The sequence below is a fragment of the Lipophrys pholis genome (genome assembly GCF_963383615.2).
Source record: "Lipophrys pholis genome assembly, chromosome: 2".
NCBI lineage: Eukaryota > Metazoa > Chordata > Actinopteri > Blenniiformes > Blenniidae > Lipophrys > Lipophrys pholis.
In genome coordinates this window covers 25,004,316-25,013,476 of record NC_137636.1, presented here as the reverse complement: position 1 = coordinate 25,013,476, position 9,161 = coordinate 25,004,316, and the positions used below count along the sequence as shown (strand labels likewise).

At 41.2% G+C, this 9,161-nt stretch overlaps 1 protein-coding gene across 1 annotated transcript; it reads right to left on the bottom strand.

Moving 5' to 3' along the window:
* Window positions 1-262: 262 nt before the first annotated feature.
* On the bottom strand, window positions 263-7,750 carry hdgfl3 (HDGF like 3). The gene is made up of 6 exons (XM_080490956.1): window positions 7,528-7,750; window positions 6,499-6,575; window positions 5,574-5,712; window positions 5,280-5,441; window positions 2,401-2,535; window positions 263-2,313 (listed from the first exon to the last, which is right to left on the bottom strand). Exons 1-6 carry the CDS (start codon window positions 7,609-7,611, stop codon window positions 2,287-2,289), a joined length of 624 nt encoding a protein of 207 aa, XP_080347082.1. The 5' UTR covers window positions 7,612-7,750; the 3' UTR covers window positions 263-2,286.
* Window positions 7,751-9,161: the final 1,411 nt, after the last annotated feature.

Here is a 9,161-nt window from a genome sequence, read left to right as displayed (position 1 = left end):
TGCTTTAGGCGTATTATACCTATGGTATCATGTCACAGTTATATATTTGATTTGTGACACACATTTAACAAACTACCTTAACTGTGATGCTTAGAGTACATATAATCAGTCACTTTTCAACAATACTTAAGGCTTTTCTTGTTTACTGGCCAAACTGTTTGTGTTGTATGTGGGAATGACTGAGTATACCTAAAAACAAAAACAAAAAACAAACTTAAGAGATATGAATCCAGGCACATTTTAGATTATTTTTGTTAATTTTGGAATTTTACCTGTTTAAAGTAAATATGTTTTTTTTTTTACCCAGGAGCCTGGTTCTTGTGGTGTTTGTCATTATATTGTAAATTTTAATTTAGTAGTTTCTTCTTGTTACAATAACAGTTCATCACTTAAAAGCCTCAAGAAATGGACAAATATATTTTCCCAGGTATTATCTTATGTGCTGATTTTTCCTTTCATCGCTTCATCTGTTGTATATTTTCAAATATTAACAATTGTTAGTGTGCTCTCACACTGGATGAATTAACTTGTTGTCTGTAAAATGCGATAAAATGTCTAAAGACTTAAGGACATTTCTTAATTTTGCATTAAACTGAAATGTTCGGTGGGATCGGATTCCTAAATACCTGTTCTCGATGGATTATGTGGTAGGGCTGCACCATATCAAAAGTTTATCATTATCCCAATATCAGCTTGCCCAATATACATATTACAAAAGAAGTCGAAAGCACAAAATAGAAAATAAATTTAGGAAAAATAACAAAAAAATAAGTGAACAAAATGCAGCGCTTCTGTCACAGCTGGTATAAATTATAGGTGAGAGAACGAGCACGGTTCCTGAAAGTAAAAATCCTAAATAAGCTACTGAACTGTTTGTATTTATCGTAATAGTATCACATATCGTATATTCACACAACGCGGAGCAGCTTTACTGTCTCCTGCTTTTGATATCAAATCGAGTGTTCGGGGGACAAAGCACATAAAATGCAATGGAAAATGGTTCAAATGCCCCTCTGAAATTCACACCATTTTTAAGCCTGAATCAACGCCTACTAATTACTAACATCACAGAAGGTCCGCCGCTCAAATCAGCCTACGATCATGTCTCTGCTACATTTACATTCATCCTTGAAAACGTCTTTAATGTTAATGTCATTTAACCACACTCAGCAGCAGCAGCAGCATCTCACACTCTGTTCCTGCAAACAGAAATGTAATAATACCTGTATGCTTTAAGCTGCTCAATATCACAGAATACCTATTTAGTATTAAAGAGCCTTCTCGTGAAGCCATACAAAACACATGTATGGTCCGGGTTGGCAAATAGAAATAGGACTTCACTGCCTTTTTTATTAGGTAATCACATTGGTACCGTTTCCATTTTAGTGGATATAGCTTTCAAAAGAGTCCACTGCCTTTGGAATAATAAAGAAACATGAATGAATATGTTTGTTATTTCTACATACCAATGGAGCCATGGAGCGCTGATTGATTTAAAGTTATTGAAGTTTTCTGTGCTTCATGGTGATCAGAACAAATACTTCAACATGAAAAACCAACACAGGCAGAGTCTTACAAAACATGAGACACTCCTCTGCCTTTTTCCCCTCTCTACTATCACAATTCAAATGGAGAAAAAATATCCAACCACACTGGACATCAATATCCTAAAATCATCTAACAGCTTATTGACCTGGTACACCTCACAATTTCAAACATTTTTTGTCTTCAGATTCTTCCTGGGCCTTCAGACCCAAGTACAAAAAAAAAAAAAAAAAAAAAAAAAAAAAAGGTCATATAAATTACAACTAAAGTCATCACAGCTCCTAGTGTTTGGTAAGAAGAGTACGATAAAAGCCTTGAACTAACTAATGCCCCTTTAAATATGTTTCACCGTAAATCAGAGCGTTACAAACATTCAGAAGAAATTAGAAATCTTGAGCTGTCTGTTTCTGAGCGTCCACGATGGGCAGGGCTTCGCTTCCTAACACGGCTCCTCCACGGTGACTTTAATCTGCTGGATATGACATAATGCCCAGTCTCACCATGGCGTCCACAAGGAGACGGACGCCAGCAGCGGTAAAGGTGCATCGGACACACAAACACAGTGGAAGTCTAACAAAGAGGAGGAGGAGGAGGAGGAGGAGGAGGAGGAGGAGGAGGAGGAGGAGGAGGAGGAGGAGGTGACGATGGCAGCCAGGTGATGGTGCTGATGAGAAATCCTGTTGAAGGTTCACTTTCCAACTTCACAGGTGCACAAAGCGACTTCCCCGTCGTGCTTCTCTTTTAATGTTCCTCTATGAGCAGCTGGTTCTGGGAGGGATGCAGGAAAAAAGAAATGTGGACCATTTCATGCACATTTTCCGTGTGAAATTCAAGCGCAGGGTGCCTGACGCCCACCTTACTGTCGGGGGTCTTCTGGATGATGTCGTTGTCGGGGTCTCCCGCCTCTGAGCCGCTCTTCTGGTCCTCGTCTTTCCCGTCCTTCTCCAGGTCGTCCTCCCCAGACGAGAGCCGCGACAGCTTCGAGGATTTCTGCCACCGACGCATGAAAAGCAGCAGATGGTGATTCTCACAGGATGAACCAGCACAGCGATGATCAGTCTCTCTTCCAGATCTCAACACTTGATGATTCTGGGTCGTCCGCTGTCATAACAACTTCGAGTGCAGTGCTTCCCAACCTTTCATTTTGGAACACCCACGTTTTGACTAATGCAAACCAACCCCCCCACCACTACACTTTATACCATTAAAAAAAAAGTTGAAGGAACCTTATAACACACTACTTTGTGTCTTTGTTCTATTCTGTAAAAATGACTTCCTTTTCTCTGAGGATAAACCTCTTGGGTGTACGCACCGTCTCGGGGTGTTTGGTGGACTGGGACCACTTCAGCTTCCGCACAAACACACACACACACACACACACACAAACACACACACACACACACACACACACACACACACACACACACACACACACACACACACACACACACACACACACACACACACACACACACACGCACACGAAGACCACGCAAACTCCACACATAAAGGCCTGGCCAGTAATGTGAATGCTTAATACTTTGATGACATATAATAATTAAATGCTGACTCGCCTATTTGGAAAAATGTTAAAATGTCACGCCCCTTATAGTCAAGAGGGAATGCGACCCTGCTTGAGTCCTTGGTGCCTCCTCACTGTTCTAGTAGACGGCTCACAATGAAATATAATGATATAACTTCCTGGCATCGGTGTGCCAAATGTGTGTGACTTTATCCATAATATATCCAGTAAACACAGAGAATCACTGGGCTTTGAATGGCTCCATACACAATATGCAGTGTGCGATATTGAGTGTCTCTGGTAAACAGAATAGGAGTTAATGGAAATTGCTTCTTTTCAGTGGCTCAAAACACGCACAAGTGGGTTGCATTCAGAGTGACTTAGGCTCCATTTACATGGCAACATTTTTAAGTGTAAATGGAAAACGAGACGAAAATGGCCCACATACAGTACTTTCCATTGTTAATGTTTATAGCATGTGTGGGGGTTTCATTACAAAACCAAACAAACACCACCCACGAGTGGCCATGCATGAAAAACACTAAAACGTAAAAACAGTTTTCTCTTGAAAACTTGCTGTCGTGTAAACGGAGCCTCAGAGCGCAGCACCAAAACCAAAGTGATCAGTGATGGGCCACGCCCACAGTCTGTATGTTTCCCCACAAATCGATGCATTTAGAATAACAACTCTGATGTACAGAATAACACTATTTAATTTAATGGACATCAGGTCTGATTCAAAGTCAAACTTACTGTTGCTCTCACATTTATGAACTCCATTGTGCAGAGTGGCAGGTGATCATCTTCGGATTGGCAGATTTACCAATGAAATGGCCAATAAACAGTGGATAACAACAGATTCTTTAGGTTTTACAGTGAATACAACCACGATAAAATGATTCACATGCAAATTGAAATATCAAGCTTGGTAGGTAAAAAAGTTCAGTTCAAAAAGGGAAATTAACAAATATTGTTAGTGTAGAGAATGTAGTGGCATTCAATGTTACAGTGCAGCAGGCTGTTAACATGCACAGCAGTTAGTTTGCTCAAATAGGGCCAGATTAAAATATATGTGCATGTTACAGAGATTTTATCTTTCTTTTCAGTCGGTTTCAAATGTTATTTGTTTATGAATTATGTGTTTTGTCTTTGCCAATAATGTGGATGAATCCAACAAAAGGGCGGCAGAATGATTAAAACCATTCGAATGTCTCAATGATGACGCACAATGAAGTGCTACCGAGCTGTTGGTGTCAATGTGTGTGTGTGTGTGTGTGTGTGTGTGTGTGTGTGTGTGTGTGTGTGTGTGTGTGTGTGTGTAAAAAAAAGGCAGTAATTGAGACTAACTGCTGGGTGTTTTATTTCTGACTGGCATAAAAGAAATGAGCAAAGACTTGGATGCTCCACACACACACACACACACACACACACACACACACACACACACACACACACACACACACACACACACACACACACACACACACACACACACACACATTCTCATGCCGTGTGTAAATGAGATCGGTTGCTAGGGAACTGTGGTTGCTAGGCGACGGAGAGGATGCGTGCCTGCTTCCATTTACAGCAGCGATGCTCTAACACAGTGAGGCGGTGCTCAGCCCCGCAGTACACCGGGAGCCTTTAAAACAGACTAACGAGGGATTCAAACCGACGACTGACATTAGCGATGACAGATTGTCAGGAACAGACGTCGAGAAGAGAAACTGGTATCTGGGCGACTGAAGAGAGAAACTACAACACATTGACCTGGTTTGAAAATCCACACCTGAAGGAATCAACCTTATGGCCTTCCAGTACCGTGTTCATGAACAGGAAGTATCCCGCTGAAGTAATCCCCTACAGCACACAGGCTTCACTTATTTCTCAGAGAGCATTTAAGACATTACAGCCAGTTTCAGTGAAACATTAATCCACATTTGCAGCTCTGTGGTGTTCTTATAACAAATTGTGACACAACATGATGCCTGTGTACAGTGTACTGCAGAGTTATGACTCAATATAAAAGAATATATCGTGAAAACAACTCCATATATAGCATATATTACTTCTGATGTGATTTGAGGAAACTCCTAAAGAAAAGAAATAGCCCCTCCATCATGCTTCTGCACCATTAGAAATCCACCCCCTCGTCCCAGAGTCAGTTTTGTCACTGCATATTTCACCTTCAGTCCCATTGTCATCCCAGTACCTTGGCGCTGGCGGTCTTTTTCCGTTTGGATCCGGTCTTGTCTCCCTTCAGCTTCCCCTTGTCGTCTTCCTCCCCGACAGAGTCGCCCTCCTCACCCTCGCTGCTGCCATCAGCGGCGTTGCCCCCCTCTTCTGTTTCCGAAGAGCTCTGTTGCTGGATAGTCTGTTTGCCGACAAACAGCCAAAAGAAGAATGGGTTTGTTTAAAACTCAAAATTATCCATGTGAAGCTGCAGACCAACCCCCCCCCCCCCCCCCCCCCCCAAAAAAAAAACCAAAAACCAAAACATGCTGACCTGGTAGCCTGTGAACTTGACTCCCGGGTTGTTCTCGATCTCCCACAGGCCCTCGTTGAAACCTTTCCTCTTGTTCGACTTGCCAAATTTGTCTTTGTACTCCTTGTAGGGCAGAAGATCCTTTGGACCCAAGAAAGCACTGAAGAAACAAAAAACTGTTGTTAATGTTTTTAGTTACTCTTCAGTCAGGTTGGGATCGTGTGCAAGATGCAAATAAAAACCAGGAAGTGAGAGCTGCAAATCTCATGAAACAATATTTTATAGAAGACAGACAGCACACCAGATAGTAAAATTAATATATTTAAAAAATTTTATTAAAAAAAAAAAAAAAAAAAAGTAATTTGATTGTATGTTCAAATCTCAAAAAGATTAAAATGTCACAACTTCCTTGGTTTAAACCAGGGGTCTGCAACCTGTGGCTCTTTAGTTCCTCTGCTTCGGCTCTCGGAAAATTATACGGAATTTTCATCCAATTATTGTCTTTATGATATTTCATTTGCACACCAAGCTTATTTTCAAAAAGGTCTACACTGGCTAAAATGGATTAAAAAGGAAAAAAAAAGAATAAAAACTTTTGGGGCTCATGACATTGTTTGCCAATTTTTTTTATCTATAGAAGTTATATACATTTATCACTGTGACGCCATAGGAAGTTCAGAGGATTTACAAATGGTACATTACTTGGTAAATGTTAAAGACAGATGGCAAAGTAACAGGCAAATTCCTATCATCACAAGCCTAACGTTTCTAAAATTTTGAAACTCATTGAAATTCATGGGTAGAACTCTGTGATCAAGCATGAAGCGTGCTCATAGTGACTGGACAAACGTGGAGTAAATGTATGAGCAACTCTATGTGTATATAGAAAAGATAGTTTTACAAACTTGAGCGTGGACTTCTACCTGAATAAAAGCAAAGGACGTACGTTTCGTGGGTTCCAAAGAAGAAGATGGGGTACTTGTTGGCAGGCGGTTTGACGGCTCCTTCAGGAAGCTCATCGATCTGAGAGACAGACACAAAAAAGGTGCTACAGATTCTGATTAGTTACTGATGGGACAGCAGGATTATCACCCATGTGTTTCTCAGGCTAGCCACAGTAAGAGGAAAAGCACTGTAAAATGTGCACATGTATTTAGGTTTATAGAGTAGATCAATTCATACATCCATCTTCTACACCACTTTATCCTGCGCAGGCCGCAGGAGAAAATCTCAGTTTATTATATGCATATTTATGATACACCTGGACAAGTCACCTGTCTGACACAGGACAAACACATAAAGACAAACAACCACTCAGACTCACATTCACGCCAAGGGACAATTTAGCGTCACCAAGTAATCTGGAGGAAGCCCCAAACACACAGAAGAACATGCAAACTCGAATTCTCGAACTCGGAACGAATTTTTAATTTTTATTTAATAATTTTACATAAATAAATCAAATATTAAGTGAAGAAGAGAAAGATGCTTAAAGTAAGTTCACGTGAGAGGGCCAGGGGAGATAATCCACAGTGAGGGTCCATGTGGATCAGAAGATAATCTGCATCCATTCACAATAAACGCGCGTGCAGCAGCAGCAGCAGCAGCAGACTCACGAGCTCTCCGGGTTACCTGAGGTCATCTGCATGCTCATTATTTATTCTCCGCGTGACAGCAAAACACAAACATTCACATCAACAAACACGCTCCGTTTACACTTGAAAACATGAGGGGGGTGGGGGCCACACGTGAAGGAGAGCAGGTGCTGAGAAAATGAAGCCCCGATGAACGATGGTAACTCGCAAATGTTCTCACGTGCGCTCATAACAGCAATAATAATAAAACAAACTTGTTTGTTTCCGCTAATGAAGCAAACGCGCAGATTAAATGTCTGCGCGCAGCGGGAGCCGCGGCTGGATGTAGCGGAGCGACCCCGCCTCCCTGCGCTCCCAGCACGGCCGCATCCCGGACTCACCCTGGCCGGCCAGTGCGGGTATCCCTTCATCTTAGCGAAAACCAGCTCTCCTGCCTTGTACTCCCGCGGCCGTGGTCGAGCCATGTCGCTGGATGGATACCGAGATCTGAGCTGACTCCTACGGTCCTTTCGCGATCCTCCCCGGGGCCCTCAGCGCAGGGCGAAATTATCCACCATCAATGTTTTTATATCAAGACTGCAGTTTACACGGAAATAAATAATTAAAAAAAAAAAAAAAAAAAAAAACGCGGAAAACGGGGCCTGACAGAGGGCTATCCTCTTACGCACAAAGTCAGGCGTAAAGTTGGCGGTGAATGGCCTACGTTAGCGCAGAGTACATGGAAGAAGCGCAAGCTCAGCCAGAGAGCGGTGAAACTACGTCCGCTTTACAAAATAAAAGCACCGCTGACGCACATATGGTAACTAAGGTAATGTCACGTGGGAACCTTACATTACCTTAGATAATGTACCTTATATAATGTACCTTAGATAATGTAAGCTTCTCCACTTACATTACGTTAGGTGCCTTAGGTAATGTGACATAATGATCGTTTTCTTCTTCTTCTTCTGGAATACACAAGGGTCAAGGACAAATCTCCAGATGGAGACAGTGTTTGGTGGTGTGAAGCAGCCGTTCTCAACCTTGGGGTCATGACCTCCACAGGGGTCGTAAGATGATTACAGGATTACCAGGCTAGCCACACAGTTCACAATAAAATAAAATAAAAAGCATCTCATGCATTTTTCCTCATAAGAGTTCAAGGTTTGAAATATTTGCATAATTGCATTTTCTTGAAATATGTCTCCATACACATGCCTTTTTCTATAGATAATAGTTTCCCTGGTTTTAGGATAGTGAGTGCTGTAATGAAGATATACTAACTTTTTGCAATAATTTAACATGTAAATTTACTTGCCATCATAATGATGTGCCAGAGAAAACATGTATACATTCCTCCTTTTTTTTATTTTTTTCCTCACAGAGACACCAATTTATATGGTCATATTTGTAGTTTTCAAGCAGTTTCTTAAACTGTGTCAGGACAGTTTTTCATAAGGTTTTCCAGCAGATGGCAGCAGGACACAACATCTACCCTACATATGCGACAAGCTCAAAGCTCTTTGAGCTCAGTAAGGCAAAGGTGTCCCGTTCAGTTCACTTCACAGGCCACATACAACTCAGTTTGGACCAATGAAATTACAGTCTAATTATCTGTAATCACCCACAACTCGCCATATTTCCTTTTTGATTCAATGCAACAGGAGCTACTTAAAAATCATTTCCAATGTTTGTTTGTTTATTTACCAAACCCTGAAGGGGGGACATTTATAAAGAAAAATTGCAGTTGGCACATCAAGCTCTTTTGAACAATGCCTCCAGGTGCCAAATAAAGCAAAATGACAAAAACAAGTCCATTATTCCCAGAAGGTGTTTGCTCTGTAAATTTTCTTGATCCTGAAAATGCAAAAAATTACTTGATATTTCCTTTATTGGTTGCCCAAATCCATTGCCCAATCCAAAATGTTCTTGACAACAGTCTTCCGTTTCAGGTTGAGGTTGGCATAAAAATATTTACGAATCTCAAGAGAGAGGATTTTTGGAGCCTTTTGCATTTCTTTTAAAGTTTCTGGCC

What these genes read in the sequence shown, in the direction of transcription:
- hdgfl3 (XM_080490956.1), bottom strand. Translation starts at nt 7,611, where the DNA reads ATGGCTCGACCACGGCCGCGGGAGTACAAGGCAGGAGAGCTGGTTTTC. An exon ending in TTCTTTGGAACCCACGAAAC is followed by an intron (nt 5,713 to 6,498) that starts GTACGTCCTTTG and finishes TTGTTTCTTCAG; the next exon opens with TGCTTTCTTGGGTCCAAAGG. An exon ending in TCAAGTTCACAGGCTACCAG is followed by an intron (nt 5,442 to 5,573) that starts GTCAGCATGTTT and finishes GTCGGCAAACAG; the next exon opens with ACTATCCAGCAACAGAGCTC.